The following is a 20142-nucleotide window of genomic DNA, read 5'->3' as shown; positions in this document are numbered from 1 at the left end:
ATAGCAGAAATTATGCTACAACGAAGAGTATTATGTATCCCAATAGAGAACAAAATTAAAGCATGCCCTGCTATAGAAGTTGAACTTTTGACTTTTGCAAAGATAGATGGATGTCTTTTGAGTTGTCTTGACCTCCTTGCTTGCTGAGAAGAAAAATATTTTGGGCTTGAGTTTAGAGCCTATGAACACATTTTTATCAGCTGGAGTCAGTACAGCGTCTGTTTTCACACACTTGTTCATTTTTGCTGGTAGTTTTCCCACTGACTTCAATTAGTAAAAGACTGTTGTACAGCAAGGCCCTTCTGAGAATTGTCTTAATTTCACACCCCCAAAAATTGGGTGTAAAAAGGGTTGTGTTTGTATGCATTGTGTTTCTTCAGAATGTGAAAACATTTTTGTAAATATTATGTAAATACAATTAAGCCACAATCGCAGTTTTGTTTTAAACAATTTTATTTTGAAAAATACAATGTGCAGTGTAATGTCAACTAACTGTAATACTGACACTGTTGATCAGAACTTATACTTCACACAATGATCAGCTAGACATGCAATAAAATATGTACCTGTCATGAAGCACTCCCACTTCCACTGTTTCATCATTATCTCTTTATGGCATGTCACAAATCCATGTACATTGAAACACACTCTACATTTGCAGTCTTTCTACAGACTTGACAGCACACACTTGTCACATAGCTCAAGAACACTGGGGTTACACCAGCCTTATTGGAATTGAATGGCCTTTGCCATTGATTTCAGTGGGCAGAAGGCTTCACCCTGAATATCCACCAATGAATGTACTGTGTGTGGCCATTGTTATCCTTGACCTGTATCACTTCCTTGTAACTGGAATGTTTTTTAGGAAAAAAAAAATCTTAAAAATACTATGTTATGTCAAAAACAGCCAAATAGTTTTACATCATGGGTTTTGCATTACTTTTTGTTATTGGTAGAAATCTTAAACACTGACATTGCTATTAGAAATTCTCAAGCTGTTTTCCCTCCAGACTAGGAGAGTATAAAGAAAAAGGTTAAGAAATGTTAATAGTACAGTGAGACACAGAGTGGCAAACCTAGCTTGGAACATCCATGTGTTTCAGACTATATATTGTGAGCACGGCTTTCCTCCCTTCTTCCTCACCTCTTAGTTTGAGCTTTAAATATCCTTTCCACATTCAGGGCAAAGGATGTCATCCCTTTCTGTGAGGAAGCCACGACCCACCAATGAAAGGGAGCACTTTTTACAGTTAAAGCAATCATTATGCCACTGCCGTTCTTCAAAGGAGATGTACTTGGTTCCTCCGAGTCCTGTTTGAAAAGCAAAATCATTCTGTTACAAGAAAACAGTAGCAGGTAAGCCATCAGGTCACGCAGACTGACATGGAGATCTGACATACAGCAGTGAAAAATGCCATTGTGACAAATCTGTTTGTTGCTGTGCTAATTTCACTGATTCTGTAGTGACTAATATTTTCGTCCTCAAATACTTCTGTTGCTTTCAGCAAAGTTAATGAGCAAGGCTGTTATCCCTAGTGATAATGGCAGAAATGAACTTCCAAGGGATGGCCCTGCAAAATGCAGAAGAAAAGCAAAGCACCCGCCTCTGAACAGAATTATGGTAGTTTTTTACAGAATGTTTTATGGCACCTGAGTATGTTCATTTATGTTTTGTAGAGGTGCATTTATATAATTAAAAAAGAAGTCTGTCATGCGTCATGACTTGATTCATAGCTCTGAAGGAAGAATGCCTCAGGAAAAGAAGGTTAGTAAAAAAACATTCCAGAGTTTGAGGCTATGGCAGTTATCATCAGGTGTATTGAAGTTGTACGAAAGAAAGAAAAATGGAAAAAACTCTCAGTAGTAACTTCAAAAATTACTAGCTGGAGTTCCATGAAAAGATTTAGTTGGGCATTTCTTGTGCCAGGTTGATACCTCAAATTTTAGCTTTTATATTCTTCAGGTTCTGTGCTGCTTTAGTGTGTGAGTCCGAGCTTCATATTAGGAGACAGTAAGCTCTCTTCACAGAGTAGGTAGACAGAACAAATCTTTTTCTAGCTTGGGGCCAAGGACAACTGATCCAGATCTCAGGCCTAAGTGCATAAACAACAGAGGACCAAAGAGAGAAAAGAAGGATGGGACTTCATGGGCTGAAGCTGTAATTGGACAATTAGCTCCAATATGCTAATGAACCAGAACTTATAAAAGTGTGAGACCGTGTGACCGGTAGTTCATTTTGTGACCATTTTAGGTTCACCTGGGGTGTAGCCCTGGCTGAGCTCTTGTGCTGCCTGAAGCAGATCTGTTGAGGCCTCCTAATAAATACCTACTTTATTCTTTAACTCTGTCTAGTTTCTGTTCTAAGTCAGCCTTCAAAAGGCATCAAGGTCAGACTTTGTTTAGTTTTGCCTTTAGTAGCAATTCAACACACAAAACTGCCACAAAATGTAAAGGCACCAGTCATGAGAGACCTACCACTGATTGGGTTTGTGCATCCAGCACACTTTTTGGCATAGAGGTTGCAGAAGCAGCTCAAGCAGTATGCAAACTCATCCCTGGAGGTAAAGCGCTGTCCAGACAACTGCTTCTTGCATGCAGTACACACGAAGCACTCCTTATGCCATGGCTGCTCCCGGTAGGTAACACCTCCTGTGGTGATCGCCTGTTTTAGGAAAAACAAAAAGTTATGAGTTTGACTCATAACTGTTCCTTCACCTGTCCCTTTTTTCATGGTAGAGGAATTACCTGATGTGTTTCAACTTCCCTGTTACTTTCTTTGGGAAAGACTGGTTCATTTCATATTTTAGATGAAGTATTTACTTTCTGGTTCTCCAGACTTTGTCAGGGAGTTTTCTCTTACAAGTAAGTGGAACTGAAATAATATCTCTTAAAACCAGTTAATTCTTAATCTTTTTACACATACAAAAATGAGATATTCTGCCTACTTGGATATAAAATGAGATGGACTTAAATCCCTTAGGTTTCACATAAGCAAAATAAGAGCACTACCTCCTTGCACTGGACACATTGCATGGCAAACTGTTTTTCATAGCAGGGTACACAAAAGTTTTGATTGTCCTTAGGGATGAAGCTCTTTGTCCCAATAGGCTGCTGGCAGCGGCAGCAGATAAAGCAGGTCTCGTGCCAGCTGTTGCCCTTGTATTCCATCTTCCGAGTACCTGTAATGACACCAGAGCATCAAGTGAACTTCTGGATGAGATAGATGCAGTTGTAGCTCTTGTTTGCCTGGCAGCTGTCTGTCAGTAAAGAAGCATTGCAGCTGTGAGCTAGAGGCTACTTAATGTTCCTATTGGCTTTGCATGACATTTGGTACCTTTTTAGGTTTTTGGAGATCTCTTCTCCTGCAAAGAAGAGAAACATTTATTGCAAATAGCTACAGCCTAGAACCACTTTTTATGGTATTATTAGGCAAATAACGAATTCCAATGCACAGGAAGATTCAAGGGAATTGGACAGACACCACTATAAGCTGCTGTTAGTGCTGAGTGGATGTCAGGCCATTCTCCATTAAAGACTGGCCTCATTCATTCCACATCTGTTTTGTATCTTTTTCAAATAGCAGCAAGATACCTGGTTAATTACAGACTCATAGAATGATTTGGGCTGGAAGACACCTTAAAAATCATATAGTTTTAAACTCCCTGCCATGGACAGGGACATCTCTCACTAGACCAGGTTCTCAGGGCCTGATCCAACCTGGCTTTGAACACTGTCAAGGATGGGGCATGCAATTCCTGGCAAGCACCTTGCCTCCCTTTCCCAATGAAATACAGTCTCTGTCTGAGACAAAGGATTATTTCATATCTGCTCAGGGGCCTTTTTCTTGTTCTCATTGAGGTGTATTATAAGTTTGCAGTTGTTTCCAGCTCAACAGAACATATCTTAAATGTTTTTCTGCCTCTTGAACCTTTCAGTAAGAAAAAAGCTTTCTCTCTGTTTTCAGTTGAATTGAAAATATGGAAAATATGGTTGAAATGTGTAATTTAAACAATCCTTTTATTGGAAAGCAGAAAAGTGGTATGGTAGAAAATAAATGCACTTCTCTAGAACAAAGCTTTAGGGTTCAGATAGTGTTCTTTGCAGATTCAGTCCACTGTATGGCAGATGGACTCTGAGCCCTTCCAGGAAATTGGAGATGCCTTATTATATAGATAAATTTATTTGCACATGGTATGATTTCCTGTGTACCAGTGTGAGTCAGAATATTTGAGACTGGCCAGAAGGGTAAATAAACAAATGTTGTTCCTACAGTTCTGCATCACTCTTGGAGCCTGTAACAGCAAACATGAAGTCAAATACTTGGAAGACTAACAAGCCGATCGAGTTGGCTAATGATGAAGAACCACATTAATGCCTTTGATGCCAGTTCTCTCTGCCCCTATTACAGGGTGAAGTTTTACCATTTTTCCCCTTCTCATGCATTAATTCATCTTTGTTTACTAGTTGCATATTTTTCTTGTTTTATGATCTTATTAAATTCTGCTGAGAGGCATACTTCAGGATTTATTTGGTGGTTTGCTGTTTTTTTCTTTAATTGACTTTCATTAGTAGTAAGTGAACTGTTAATTATCTTTCTTTCTGATGCTTACATTCTTGAATATTTTTGTTCCATTTTATTAACAGACACCTTCTAAAAATTGTGCCCTCTCTATGCCAGTAACTTCCTATATCATATCAAAGAGCAAATAAATCAGTCATTCAAAGAATAATATTCTGGAAAAAGAAGATGTGGATAATTTTTTTTAATAGTCTTGAATTTTATTTTTACATTGCAGCTGTACTCTCTTTGGGATGGTGTTGAAACTCAAAGCAAGGCGAGCCCTGTTTTGTTAGTTGCTAGATTGAAGTCAGTGTGAGTTGGGTTTGCAGAAGGACTGAAAGAACAAGCTTGTAATCACTTAAATGGGCACCTCATGGTAAAGCTTCCACGGCTTGGACAGGAGCACTCTTTGCTGGGTTAGGAACTGTCTGGATGGCCAGGCCCAGAGAGTGGTGGTGAACGGTGCTGCATCCAGCTGGGGCCAGTCACCAGTGGTGTCCCTCAGGGGTCTGTGCTGGCACCAGCTCTGTTCAATAATTTTATTGACAACATGGATGAGGGATTGAGTCTTTCATTTGCAAATGTGTAGATGACACTAAGCTGGGAGCATGTGTCGATCTGTTGGAAGGTAGGAGGGCTCTGCAGAGAGACCTGGAATGGTTGGATGGATGGGCAGAGTCCAATAGGATGAAATTTAATAAGTCCAAGTGCTGAGCCCTGCATTTTGGCCACAATAACCCCCTGCAGTGTTACAAACTGGGGACGGTGTGGCTGGACAGTGCCCAGGTGGAAAAGGACCTGGGGGTACTGCTCAACAGCCGGCTGAACATGAGCCAGCAGTGTGCCCTGGTGGCCAAGAAGGCCAATGGCATCCTGGCCTGTATCAAGAATAGTGTGGCCAGCAGGAGCAGGGAGGTCATTCTTCCCCTGAACTCGGCACTGGTGAGGCTGCACCTTGAGTGCTGTGTCCAGTTCTGGCCCCTCAGTTTGGGAAGGACGTTGAGACGCTTGAACGTGTCCAGAGGAGGCAACGAGGCTGGTGAGGGGCTTGGAACACAAACCCTGTGAGGAATGACTGAGGGAGCTGGGGGATGTTTAGCCTGGAGAAAAGGAGACTCAGGGGTGACCTTATCACTCTCTACAACTTCTGAAAGGTGGCTGTAGTCAGGTGGGGGTTGGTCTCTTTCACCAGGCAGCAACTGACAGAACAAGAGGACACAATCTTAAGCTGCACCAAGGATAGGTTGGATATTAGAAAAAAGTTTTTTACAAAAAGAGTGATAAAGTACTAGAATTGTCTACCCTGGGATGTGGTGGAGTCACCATCCCTGTATGTGTTTAAAAAAAGACTGGATGTGGCCCTTGATGCCATGGTTGAGTTGAGGTGTTAGGGCATGGGTTGGGCTCGATGATCTTGAAGGTCTCTTCCAACCTTGTGATTCTGTGTGATTCTGTGATTCTGTGATCTACATTTTACATTTGGGGGCTCAAAGCAAAGGGCAAGTTTAGCACTAACAGTCTCCACAAGGGATATCCAATCACTTGCTGGTTCTTTCAAAATAAATTATCCTTTCACTGGTGACCATACTCCTCTGCTGTAGCTGCTGTACCACCACAGTGTGCTGTGTAAGTAGGAAAAACGTGGTGAGTGTACTGCTCTTCCAGTGTTGTGACATCTCAGCTATCTTGGGTAAGCAGCTAGAGACCAGTGGGTAGTTGCAAAGCTTACAAAAATTAATTTCTTCTCTTCTGTCTGGGTTATAAGAGAAGCAGGGATTCTGTGTCACTGAATCCAGCCTCCATTACTACATATCAATATATAGCTGGCATAATAGACAAAAAGAGATCCATTCAGTAAATCACTGATAATGGCAATGAATCTGATGAGCAGTACTAAAAATATATACACATAACATTATAGAATCACAGATTCATAGAAGAGTTTTGGTTGAAAGAAACCTTTAAAGATCATCTAGTCCAAGGCCTTTGCAGTAAGCAGGGACATCAACTTGATCAGGTTGCTCAGAATCCCATCCAAACTGACCTTGAATTTTTCCAGGCATGGGGAATCCACCACATCTCTGGGCAACCTGTTTCAGTGTTTGACCTTACCCCTTCATTGTAGAAAACGTATTCCTTATACTAATCTAAATCAACCCTCTTTTACTTTTAAAAAAGTTACACTTTGTTCTATTGCAACAGGCCCTGCTGAAAAGTCTGTCCCCATCTTTGTTACAATTCCCCTTTCAGGTACTGAAAGGCTGCCAACAGGTTTCCCCAGAGCCTTCTCCAGGCTGAACAATCCCAGCTCTCTCAGCTTGTCTTTATAAGCAAAGTGTTTCAGTCCTCTTCGTGGTCCTCCTCTGGACCTCCTCCAACAGTTCCATGTTCTTCTTATGTTGGGGTTCCCAGAGTTGGGTGCAGCACTCCAGGTGGGATCTCTCAACAGCAAAGTTAAGGGACAGAATCACTTCCGTTGACCTGCTGCCCACGCTGCTTTGGATGCAGCCCAGGATACAACTAGCTTTCTGGGATGAGAATGGACTTCCTGAGTCATGTAGTTCCAGCTTTAAAACTACCACTGGCTATTCCCAAGCATGTCAGCTTTTATTTCTGTGTCAGCAAAATGGGTGCACATGGAATAATAGGAGGTATTTAAACTCGGAATAGATAGGGTCATCTGCTTTTAAATATTGTTGTTCTATTTCATCATCAAGCCTTAATTTTTACACCCAGGAGCAAAATGTTGTGGTTTCTTCTTTTTGTCTGAGATGACCAATGTCAGAACCAACTGACAAAGTAACTAGTAAGCATTATGGAGTGTGTATGAGGATTCTTCAAATTGCCTTTTAATTTTTTATTTCTGCACTGATAGCACTTCAACTTTAAAGCCCTCAAATCATCACAGAATGCTATAATATTGTTGTGAGCAGATCAGGTTTTAGCAATCTATTACTATAACCTTTTCTTGTTGGAAAAAAAAAACAAACTCTTTCCTGTTCCTTCATATCTTTGTACTCAAGAAAGACCTCAGAGGCACTTTGATCAATTTTTCATATGTCTGATAGAAGCTAAATTTTGAGTAATTAGATAAAATTTTCATGTGAATGGAAGTTCTTCCATAAGCCATTATGAACATTACATGTTCTGGTCGTGGAAATGGCATAGAATGCACCATCACCAGTTTTTTTATGTAGTTCAGCAAGTAGAAACATTTCTCACAAATATTGCTGAGTTTGGGCTTTATATCTAGTCCAAAAAGTGAGCATCCTAACCTGGCATAATAGTCTTCTTGCACTCATTACATTTGGAAGAGTATTCATTGGAGTAGCAGTCAGTACAAAGTAGATGTTCCTCTTTTGCAGCAAAAGGTTTGTCCACCAAGGAATTCTTGCACTGGAAACAGTGGAAGCAGGTTTCGTGCCAGTGGCGGTCCTTATAAGACAGATCCTGTAGAAATCCAATACCACAGAGTAAATGGAATGAATAGTTTGCACAACTGGAAGCTTTGAGAATGCAAACACATCCAAATCTGAACTTCAGCCAGGAGTTGGGGCTACTTTGAAGAAAACAAAATGTTCTGACAAAGGCGAACTTATTTTGCTGCGATAACCAAGAGCAGCTCATGACAACTATCAGCCATTTTTCAGTTCAAGGTGAACCTTTTTGTACGTGACAGAAGAGCAGCTAATTTCACTTAGGTATTTCCTTTGAGAATAAAGCCCCACTTTTGAGTTGGATTAAAACTTGTTAACGTGATAGCTATGGTAGACTTCCCCTATTTGCCTTATCTATTGCTGATTTCTAGTTCATTTCATAGATATTTACTCCAGAACAGAAATATTTTTTCCAATTGCATTCTGGTATTTTTTGACAGATTTACACCAAGAGTGGAAGGAGCCTGATCTCTTTTGGGTTTTCTTTCACTACAACAAATTTTTACTGACCCTTGTGTTTTGGTTTACCTGTATTTCAGATGTGGATTGTACTGAAAGATACAAGTCCACATTGTACCTGCATCCAGTGATCTAGAGTACTGGTCAAGGGTTTAGTGTGGGCATGATAGTATTTAAAATACTCTTCACAGTGGTTCCTTTTATTATTTAAAAGAAATAGTCCTTCTCAAAATTTTGACCTAAAACAGTGGATTGTGCTTTTTAAAATTTAAATTAAGGTGGCCTGTTCATGTAACACTTTAATAGTGCCTTTGGACTCCAAACAAAATAGAGCTTGGATGATTACAAGCCCCAAAACGTAGAGGCTCTGGTCTGGGTTGGGAGTGTGAAAGGCTGGAATTGTCATGAATAGGGAGTATAAAAATTCAGCTGAAATAAGTTCTCAGGTTCTAGCTCAAGATCTACTGTGTATTTATTGCAGGCACTAAATGAATCAGGTTAACTGAAGGAAAAACGCAAGTGGTAGAACAGTGAATTCCAATTTTGCAGTTGTGTGAAACATCATAAAAGGTTCATACCTAATCTGGCATAAGCTGTACTATGTCAGCCAGTACAGTCACAGGTAACTCCAAATGTGCAATCTTATGCTAGAGCAAGATACCACAGATTTAGGTTAACCTAAAATAACATTGTGTCTTTGGGAGCCTTGTTCTCATAAACAGCTAGCTGGAAACACTGAAATAGTTTAATCTAGCTCAGCTGATATGCTGTAGCTTGTTAAACTTTAGTAATGTCTGTCAAAATTTGACTATGCAATTAAACATTTCTGTTCGGACATCTGTGCTACTCACCTAATTTTTTTGAATCATTGTGAGTAACAATTGATACCCAATGTGTTTCATCTCTGAGACTGCACCTTGTGGTAGAATATCTAAGACTTCTACTTCACAGCTTTCAGACAGTTGTTTATTCAGCTCATCTACTCATTTCAGCTAAATTCTTTTGAAACAACACAAATTTCTGACTAATATTTTAATCTTTTCTAATAGCAAATGCAAACCAATCTTCTTTGGAAGTTATTTACATTTTTTTTTCTTCTCTTTGGGAGAAGTCAAATAGCCTAAATCTGGTCTCATATTGTATTTTCAACAGAAAAATACAGTATACAGTGCTTTCCAAAATATCTGAAATTTGACTTTTAGAAGATAGAACAACAGATCTGATCTTCTTTCTCTTGTAACATGTATTTCAATTATTTTTCCTCACTACCTGCCATTTCCTGTTTTTGCAATTTTCAGCAAGCTATTTTTTTAACATCGTGTGGTGATGTATGCTTATTTTATCAATGAAATGATACCCTGAAGAAGTTGCATGCCTTGTAGGAGAGGAGTAATGAAAACAAAGAGTAGGTGTCAATGATGAAGGATTTGATCCCTGAGTCAGTTATGATGGCAAGATTTTATGGGCAGTAGCTGGGTAGGTGACAGTAGCAGTTATTTCATCATGATGAAGTCATGAAGCAAAACTACAACAAAAAGTACCCAAGATAAAATGTGGATTGAATAATCTTCAACTACTCTGGATTACCATAACAACTATTGCCATTGAATGTAGAGGGAGTCTAAGATGTCTGGCTTTGACAGTAGAATATTAGACTGATGAAATGGGTATTGCTTTCTCTCTCTGACTCTGTCACATTTGAAAGCAAGGAAGTCCAAGGTACTGATGAAACCATTTATGCATTTTAAGTCACTGAAAAGAAGGTCTGGTCTATTTCAGCATGTTTTATATATTACTGGGGCCTTTGGCTTGTCCATAAGTTGTGGATGTATTGATCTGGAGCAAATTCTACACTGGAAAGGCATATGCAAAAACTGACTTAAAAGCTTTTTGAATGTCAGGCTGCTCCTCTGTTAAGCTGAAAGAACATCAGATATAGTCTAGGCGTGTGAATTTTAGTTTATGTTAGCTGATTGCAACCCAAATAAATCTGTTCCAGCAGGAGGTACAAGTGATGTACAACTAATTCCTGTTGTATTTTCACTTACTTTCATTATGACACCCACAAAGAAAACTTTGACAAGATAACTGTTAACATTGGCAAGATTAAGTTTTACAGCTTCTCCGCAGCTCTGCATAGTTTTGCTCCAGCATGGTTTATTTGGGCTCTAGGGTGGGACTGCATGTGACTTAGACAAGTGTGGTTTTTAAAAAAAACCCAGAAGACCCCCTTAGACTAGGGTTACCAGTTAACTGGGTTAATCTCCTCATACCCTACATTTATATTTTCTTCTCCTCAGGCTTTTTAAGTCTAAGCAAACTGAAGCCATTACACAGTGCCATTTCTCTTGAACAGCAGGGTTTCAGCTTCTCTGGGTTTCAACAGGGACCCAGTAGGAAGAAGGAGATTAGAGAGCTTATTTCCAGAACAGTAACTGTATATGTTGTTCATGGCTTTTTTGACACAATGGTCTTTTCAGAAGGTTGAATGGAGAAAATGGGCTACCTCAACTAAATGCTGTGCAGATTTTAGCTATATATACCCTGTAGCAAAACACTTAAGTATGTTAGACTGGCAGATACCTGTAAAAGTATGTTGAGAAAAGGTAAAAACAAGCAATATTGTGCTGTACTCAGCCCCTTACATGTATGAAAAAATATTAAGGTACCCACCTCTTTTACAACAAGTAGCCTGAGATTCAATAATGAGCTGAAAAAGTGTTGCATGTTGGGATAGGGTTTAAATATTCAAATTGAGAAAAATAATTTGTTTTTCCCTTTCCTGATCACCATTACTGGAAGTTTTATTTTTTTTTGTTTAGTTGATGCATGAGAATGACCCTTTTGAGCCATTTTTGGCCTGCGTGTTGACACACTAGCTGTATCTCACAATCCACTCATAATTTAATTTGCACATTTCACAGAGAGAGTTTTCACCCCCTTCTGCTTGCCAAGGCCAGCTTGTGGACTGCATTAAACACAGGATTACTGTAGGTATTTCCTGTGTTTGCAATGGTTTCTATACTGTAGGATCTGCAAGGAAAGTATTAAAAAAGCCAAAGTCAACAAAAAGTAACCCTTCAGCAGTTAAGCAAATGGGTGCAAGATGTATGGATTTCCAGAAATAAGCCTGAAACTGTAGGTGTGGTGAGCACTCACCAGGGACATAGCCAATAAAACGACTTTTTTTTTTTTTCTAGAAAAGTAAATTTCTCCCAAACTTGTTAGCATATGGATAATGTATAATAGGTGTGAGAGAAATGGCATTGTGTTTTCATATGGCCTGCTGGTGCCTTCAACCACTCAGGATATGAAGCTTTTCATTTGTCTGTGAAAGTTTTGTAAGCATCAGCTGGAAGTGTTTACAGTTAATGAAATGGCCTATGCTCAAAGTGTCATTCAGACTTATATTGTCATTCTGGGATTTTCTGGTGGCAAAGACTTGTTCTTTTAAAATAAAGAACAAATTAGTTATTACTTAGTTAAGTTTGCAGTTACCTATAAACTACCTTAAAACATAGAAAGATAGTGAAGAAAATTCTCCCCTGACTTGAATTCAAGGTAAGTTTCCCTACAGCATTGTTGTCTTGTGCTATAGCTAATATACAATGTGAAAATCCAGCATCAGTTTCATCCTCTCAGAGTCCAGTGCTCTCAGAAATTGAGTATTACAAGTGTCCTCAGCACCTGTGATTTCACTTTGGTGTAATCATGTCAGTTATAGGGGGTTTAATTGTAATTGGGAGAGTGGGAAAGAAGGAAATTAAGAGCATCTGGTTCTCAGTGCAGCTTTTCTTAGTGTAGAGAAATAATGGTGGCCAAGAATGGACCTGTGAAGGAAAATCTGATGTGAGAACTTTGTGGGACTTTCCACTTTGTAATGTGGATGGAAGTGTGGACACTGCTGCCAGATGCAGAGGCCTGGATGTGACCTTTTCTCATGACACTGTCACTCCATTATGTTTTTTTATTTCAAGTTTTAGAGTTTTAGGTTATGTTGGGCATACAAACAAATTGGAGTCCATTTTGTACATGCAGTAAACACACTGCTTTCATTCCCAAACATAGTACAATTTATCTTCTTTCAGGTGAAAAAGTAAATGCTATGTGTAAAAAGATTTATGTAAAAATGTATTTATATACATGTGTGTATGGGTATTTCTTATGTATTTATATACCTACGTATTCATACAGTTTAATGAGGATAAGCCTGATTTTTTTGTGACTGTTTCATGGCTGAATTATGCTCAGTCACAGTGCACACACTTCATCTGAAACTTACCTTGTGGCCGAGGCACTTGTAAGGGCTCTCTCAAATGTGTTCTCTAATGTCTATTACTGTCATTAAAAACCTACTCTAGTTTTCTTCTCAGTGAGAACATTCATAGGATCTCTTTTTCTGCCCAAGCATATGGTTTTTTTCAGAAAAAATTGCAGGAATTTAAGTTTCAACTTTTATCCATCTATCAGAAATTGCTAAAATTGCTCAACAGCTTCAAAAGCTGCAGTATACAGTATGGACAGGCACAAACAGCAGTCACAGAAACAAAAAAAGGACATGTTTGTTTCTGGCATATTTTATAGCTCTTTAGGAAATCTTTATTTAATATCGCTTAGTTATGTTTTCCACATATAGTTCTGTTTTTTACATAGATAAAATATTCTTAGATTGCAGACAGTTGAGGCTTTTTTTTTTTGTATCTGTTATTAGAGTGTGCTCCTCTTAAAAGTAAAGAAAAGCGGTATATCAGATAACACCCACACTCCCTAAATATATAAATCTGGGTTGAAAAGTTCAGCCTGATTAATTCCTGAATACTTTGACCAAGATTTGTTGAAGCTGATCCAAGTTTTAAAATTCTTGACTATCAACACATGGAAATATCTTCTCAGGGGATTAGAAAGAGACCTTAAAACAAAAGCACATTCTGGAACAGGGCAGGAATATTTTGCTTTTTCAGGTCAGGCCAGGCCAGCTGTATCTCATCTCTAACCTGAATATTTATGAGCTGTAGGAAAGCTGGCAATTTTATACCTTCTTACAGATTATTGCCAGTCCCCTGTCTTGGTGGTGAAAAATTTTTACCTTTTTAAGGCTTCTGAAAGGGACTTTCCTACTGATTTGCCAATAGGGTGTTGTAGATCAATTTGGAAGGTATGAGACATTTATTTTTTCCAATCTGAGTAAGCATATATTTTTATATCTCTGAACTAGTGATTGGGTGGTAGTATCACTAATGGGAATTAGTTTATCTTTGTAAAGGTATGAATCAGCAGTGGGAAATCAAAAATCAGATCTCCTTGGGTCAGTAAAGAATCGTATGACCATGCAATACATATTGCAGTTCTACTGCAATCTCATTCTGTCAGTGAAAATCTTGCCCAACTTCAAACAGGCCAATTTTATGCAAGGAAGATGCACATCAGATGAAGTCTGTTGGTAACTGTATAACAGACATGCACTGGATGGCTCCTCTGTCCTCATTCAGGCAGGTTGAAACTGGCATGAACTCCAGTTGTTTTAATTAACTTAAAAGAAATACAGGTGGTCACAACTAATCTGTACCAGGCAGGTATTTCCATGTGTTGTAGCAGTACATAACTCAAGCAAACAAGGCCTCTGCTCTGTCCATCCCATTTTTTATTAGCCTCCACTATCATCATTCTGTATTTAAATGTCTAATTTTTCTATCTGATTTATTGCTTGAGTCAGCATTAGCTGGATTTTTGTGACCTCCAAGTTAGCACCTTTGCTTGAGTGTGTGTCTCTTGATGACCACAGAAGTGTGGTCACTGCAAAGCCAACAGTGGCTTAGCTCCCTCTGACCCAAAAGTAGGCACAACCAGCTTCTGTCACCCTTTCAGATCCCAGCTGGCCCTGAGGAAAGGCTCACCCAATGAATTAAAGAGAATTTCTTACATCAGAGTATCGGATCATTCTGTGCTTTACAGGAGTGCATTTCTATTACCATGCTGGGTAAAGAAGGGTTTGCCAAGTGAAACAATACAAAACAGATACAGAGGTCCAGAAAACATGCTCTCCCATCAAAAGAAACCCCTGTGTAGCTGTTAGGCTGGATCCTTCAGATCTCAGAGCTGTGTATCCAAGCTGCTCTGTCAAGATTTCTGTAACAAGACACAAATCCAACATACCTTGCAGTCAGCACCAATAGGTTTTTTGCATTCCTCACAGGTGTTGGAATAAAGATTTTCATAACATTTCACACAGTAGGGGCTGTCCTCCTTCAGGATGTACTTCTTACCAAACAGTGACTCTTTGCAGTAGTGGCAATCAAAGCGTTCAGTCATGTTGGTGCCTGGAGTCCAGCTACCCTGCCACAAAGACAGGAACAGGCACGTGTCAGACTGAGCTACACTAGACCCAATCCCTCAGGAAAGGTTTATCAATTCTTGTTTATCACATTTATGTACCTCAGTATTAATCCAGCTTTCAGTCAAATAAATGAACACAATAGGAAGAAACTGGGCTATAAATGTCACAGTGCAGCCTATCTAAATTAGCCATCTGTTGATCCATCTTTGGCCAGATCTAGTGCTCTAGCACTAGGTGCACCAGTGTGATGAGAGGGAGGAGTGAACTCTGAGTCTGAAGAATTCTTGTGGGATTTGTAAATGGAATTTGACCTATAGCTCTGCAACAAGAAGGTGTTTCTCTAGGGGATGGAGGGAGTTAAGTCCATTAAGAGGATGAGGCAGCTAATCTTCAGTAGCAACATCTCCTGGGTAAGGCAAGAGAAAGGTTTACATTGCTAGTAGACTTCAGTCATGCACAGACTATCAGGCACCACAGTTATGTACTTCTGCACCTTCCTTCTCTACATTCTCAGTAGGCCAGTGTCTGGAAATCATTCTCCCACAGGCAGACACCAGCCCTCCATCTGTGCTCGTGCATGGGACTATGGGGGTGGAAGGTGTAGGATATATCTGATTCTCCTCTGATGCAGCTGAAGAAGTTATCCAATAGCTGCAGTGTATTGGGACACAAATGGGAGTTGGCTCCCAGGTATCCTAGCTCAGACAAATGTCAAAAAATTATTATGGAAGGGAAAAAGTAAGTAGAAGAAACTGTATATGATGTTTCAGCTTGTCTGAATTAGGGACAATTGATGTTTGCTCCTCAAGTTTTGTTACGTCTCTATCATTTTCTGGATGCACACACAAGGAAAGATGACTCAAATGCCTTTGATGAATATTTATTATTGCTGGTGACAATTTATTTTGGGTTTCATTAGAGTCATCATCTTCTTTCTTAACCTGAGCCTTGCAGCATGTGTTGCACCTGAAATCTGTTTGGAGGTTACAGCTGGGGCAGGGCATAGCTGCCTGCTTAGGAAAGGGAATTTCCCAAGCAGAAAGTACATGCTACCTGGACTGCATGATCTTCACTGCCAGGCTGCATCTCCTCTTTAAGCCACATCTGATCTATAAATCCTTAAATGTTTTGAATACTAATAGCTTAAGTGACTACCTCTGTCTTTCATGCATAAGTGACATTTACAGCAGCTGCAGTCCTTTTGCCAACTTCAGCTCTCAGTTTTAAACAAAATGTTACTTGCTTAGTGTTCTTGGCACAGGTTGCTAATTTCTGGAGTTTGTCCTCTCCCTCTGGCAGTGAGAGCCACCCATAGGGCATTCTGAAATCCTGAGTTCTCCTCCAGGATTTCAGTTTTTATTTTTACCTTTCATTCTGTCTAGCTGGGATGTGATTAAGGTTTTAGGGCTGTCTGAAGAGACAAACTTTATTTTGATGACTAGAAAACTTTTTTTTTTTTTTTTTGTTCTAAATGGTAAATCCACTGCTGAATTTTGTAGTGACTGGTACAGACTGAGGAGTGAGTGCTTTTACATGTGTGAAGTAGGTAAGTGATGTCTCAACTGCTGGAAAGTCTTATGAATTCCAAGTAACTACTAAAGAAGAGACACAAACTAGCAAACCCCAGAATGTGCTTGGAGGAAGCACAAATCCTGGCAGCTGGTCATCTGTACTTCTGACAACCCAGGACTAGCAGTGCAACTGCTTTGGCCTTCAAAATGGTTTAGGAACTAATTAACTTTCTTACCACAGAGGGGAACTGGGAGCATGTAGGGTGCTCTTTGTCCCTAAGGAATTGAGAGGATCATAGGACTGATAAGAAGACAGAAAGTAAGAAGACATGGTGGAGAGAGAAGCACAATGACCACCCAAAGTTCCCCTGTAGCCCATTTCCAACAGCAGCAGCTAGCAATGGAAGTATAAGGCAGGAGAACAGGGACAATACAAAGGGACGTTTCCTTAACAATTGCTTCCAGCAACTTAGTCTTCTCTTGAAGTAGACCTGCAGTCTTTACCAGAATATTTAAAAGATAGTCATGGATTTTCCTCTCAGTTTTGAGCCTGTTCACACCCCTAACCTATATTTCCCAGGAAAGAACTAGTCAGGACTTAATTTCTTTCTGGAGTAATCTCAGCAAAATGAATGGAGTCAGACCAATGTACACTGAGTTATATGTGTAGATGTATGACTAAGTCTGAGAGGAGTGATAGCTTTTGTTCAAATAGTCTGTACTTAGGACAGAAATCTGTACTTTTTACTGACTATATTAGCTATTTTTTTCCAAATGATAGGATTTTGTTGCCTATTTAATGTGCATTGTTGCTAAGTTAAAATGTGAGCAGAAACCACTTCTGAACTTGCACTTGTCACCCTTCTTCGGAATTACTTCTTTCTAGCCCTGATTTAAAAGTAGATGTGTGATACTGGAGAGTGAAAAAATTCTCTGCAGTTTCTGCAGATGTGTAAAAGCAAAAACTATAGAGTGTGATTCCTTTATAGGTTTATACCATTTTGTCCAAAGCTGCTAAATGTTCCCTTAGAGGTGGATATTCCTGTCTCTTGGTCACAGAACTTCCCCTCTTGAATGCTGTATTGTCTTCTGGGTGCATTTCACTGGAGCAGAGGTAAGCATCATGTAACAGATGTATTTAATAATTTATATAATAATGTAATAATTCAACAATTCAAAATAATTCAGGAATTATTTAATAGTTGCTGCCACTATTTCAGAAAATACCTGGGCACAGCCCTCCAATCCTGAAAGAGATCTAGTTTTGTAAAATGTGCTCTAAGATTGTCCCAGAGGATTGTCCCCCTCACTGTGAGCAGGGACAGGCAGTCCTCATTTCTGTATCCTAAACAGATTTAGGGATGAACTCTGCTCTATGAAGACAATGCAGGGACAGCTCTGGATGAGATTTGAGGAACATCTGTAGAGATTTGGGAAAGACAAGATCTGCATTTTGGCTTTAGTTATGTGAATCTTTTATTGGATCTGGGACCAGTTTTGGATCCAATATTTCTTAAAGTTAGGATTTCAGGTTCATGTGATTTCATTCAGTAAGCTGGAATTAAGGTTGAAGCATCCCAAAATTCCAGGTTGTTTACATCCAGGCCTCGGACTGAATCTCATGATCTACTATGTGGTGTTTTGAGCATATTGTACAGGGTTTTTTCTGCTCCAGAGAGAATTAAATGTGAGGTAATAATGGATCCTATCTACTAAATACTAGAAGAAATTTGAAACAAATCATTTCACTGTTGTCTTACAATCAAGAAATGTAAAATCGTACTGAGCAGTATTTTTGCTTGTCACTTTGTACACATGATCCTTTACATTGCCTGTTATATAAAATCCCCTCGTATTCAGCTTAGTGAAGGCTTTATGCACTGTTTTGGACTTTATGGGAAAAAAAACCAAACCAGGAGACTTGCACAGCTGTGAATAAACACAAATTGCAATTCAACCTCCTTGCCATTGATCTATTTCTTTCTCTTGTGTTTGATACTTGTTGACCATAAAGTGTTGTGGGACAGAGACTCATCATTATTACAGCTCTTTGTGGTTAAAGGTTAATCTTTACATTTTATCACTGTAGTCATTCTATACTTATGCTTTTTCAGATTGCTCTCAACATAATCATGGAGGAATTGATTTTTTCTGCCATTCAGTCTCCCTCCTACAGCATCAGACATAACAAGTACTTCTCCGAAAGGAAAAGAGCTTTCTGTTGCCTGCCCAAAAGAGAAGCTACAGCTTATGCCAAATGTTAGTACTACCCACACTGTGTCTCACAGGAAGTACGAATTGGCAGGAAAATTAACAAAAAGTTAGTAGACTGATTCAAAATCTATGCTTCTTTCCTCTTCTTTCCCTGTTGGCTCAGTCTCATTTTACTGGCAGCAACTCCTGAAGTTGTCATATTACTGCATAAATATTAGGGCTCATCATGTCATTAAGAAATTACTCAGTGTTCCCCCATCCCATGACACTGTTGACTACTGAAAAAGCAGACCTTGCCTGCTTCTTCAGCTATGTCTGCAAGCCTAATAAATGCTGTTGTGTCCATCTCCTATTTCAACTTTTCGCAGGGGGTGTTGAGCACTGAGAGGCGCAGATGCACATGCACAAGAGAGAGAAAGAGGCCAAGGGAAACTATCTAAACCATGTAGGAGTTCTTTAGTTTATTCAGTGAAGCTCTGATCTCCTGTTGTAACAGCATCTGGAGACATAGGATTAAGCCCCTGTAGATGCCAAAGGGGGATTTGCTGTTGACTCAAATAGGTGAGTAGTGCTGAGGCTTTCTCTCCGTGTGCCCCTGGATCAGTATGTTGTGTTAGCCACCTGCATAGGAAACAAAAAGTCTTCCTTCAAGATGTACAGGCATTTCTCCCACCTGACTATTTTTCCAGAAGAACAGTACACATGGAGAATTTTCTATCTGTTTATTTCTCTTCCCCTGAAGAAGGAAGATTTGTGTCTGGCAACTCCAGTGACATGAGCCATGCAGGTCTAGAGCATTTGGAAACAATTTATGTTAATGCTCCAAAGGCTAAAATGAAAAGATTTATTTACAACCATGAACTAACAGACTATGCTGGTCTTTCTGGCAAGAGGTGATTTTTTTTTCCTGTAATTTAGCTGCTTTTACCACATTCATTATCTATCATCTTGTTGCAGTAACAGGAAAGCACTCTTGGAAGACCTAAGCATCTTTCCAAACCAGACCATAAGGCCATGCAAGGGGAAAAGAGGGAAACCTAATTTTATTTCTTTTTAAATCACTTTAGAAAAATAAGGAATGACCATTTCCTCTTCATCAAAAGCCAGGAAAATTGGTTTAATATTGAAAATAATAGTAATAACAAAAGATAATAAAAAATTGACCCCAAGTAAAATATCCCAGTCATGCCTTTAGATGCTAAGTTTTAAAAGCTATTTAAAGAAAAAATGTTTCATTTTTAATGAAGTTACCTTACAATATTCTTCAAAATTATATTTGGATTTTTCCAAGGACTCACCTTCCTTGGAAATGGCTGACTTCTTTTATGTATGGTATAACATTCTGATCACTTTTTTTAGAGTTTTTTAAAATCTCTTTAAAAGTGCAATTTTCTGACCAGACAGACTTCATTAACATATGCAGATAACCAAAGCATACCTGGTTCCTGTCTGGATTACACAGTCAGCCTGTCATGAACTGGAAAGTGGATAGTGTGCTGGGTAAGATTGTATTCCTTAGCAGAAAAGAAATAATAATAAAAAAAAAAAAAAAAACAAAATAGAAAACGTTTATTGTATGACAAGGTTTTTCATGCATCTGGCTAAAGTAATTGTAGTTACAGCAGT

General features: G+C 39.2%; 1 protein-coding gene across 4 annotated transcripts in view; it reads right to left on the bottom strand.

Annotated features, from left to right (window-relative positions):
• Positions 1-387: 387 nt before the first annotated feature.
• FHL2 (four and a half LIM domains 2) overlaps positions 388-20142 on the bottom strand; it is a 141177-nt gene continuing 121422 nt past the window's right edge. For 2 of the 4 annotated variants that reach the window (XM_053934256.1, XM_053934257.1), the window contains exons 2-6: positions 14611-14785; positions 7837-8011; positions 3010-3179; positions 2476-2662; positions 388-1311 (exon numbers count right to left, since the gene is read on the bottom strand). In XM_053934256.1, coding sequence (XP_053790231.1) covers positions 1160-1311; positions 2476-2662; positions 3010-3179; positions 7837-8011; positions 14611-14785 — 859 coding nt within the window. In that variant the 3' untranslated portion in view covers positions 388-1159. Of the gene's footprint in view, positions 1312-2475; positions 2663-3009; positions 3180-7836; positions 8012-14610; positions 14791-20142 lie in introns of all 4 variants that reach the window. The other 2 variants (XM_053934260.1, XM_053934258.1) reach the window with 1 other exon arrangement.

The sequence above is a fragment of the Vidua chalybeata genome, chromosome 2, assembly GCF_026979565.1.
Source record: "Vidua chalybeata isolate OUT-0048 chromosome 2, bVidCha1 merged haplotype, whole genome shotgun sequence".
Lineage (NCBI taxonomy): Eukaryota > Metazoa > Chordata > Aves > Passeriformes > Viduidae > Vidua > Vidua chalybeata.
The sequence above is the reverse complement of the archived record's forward strand: the minus strand, read 5'-3'. Positions and strand labels throughout refer to the sequence as shown.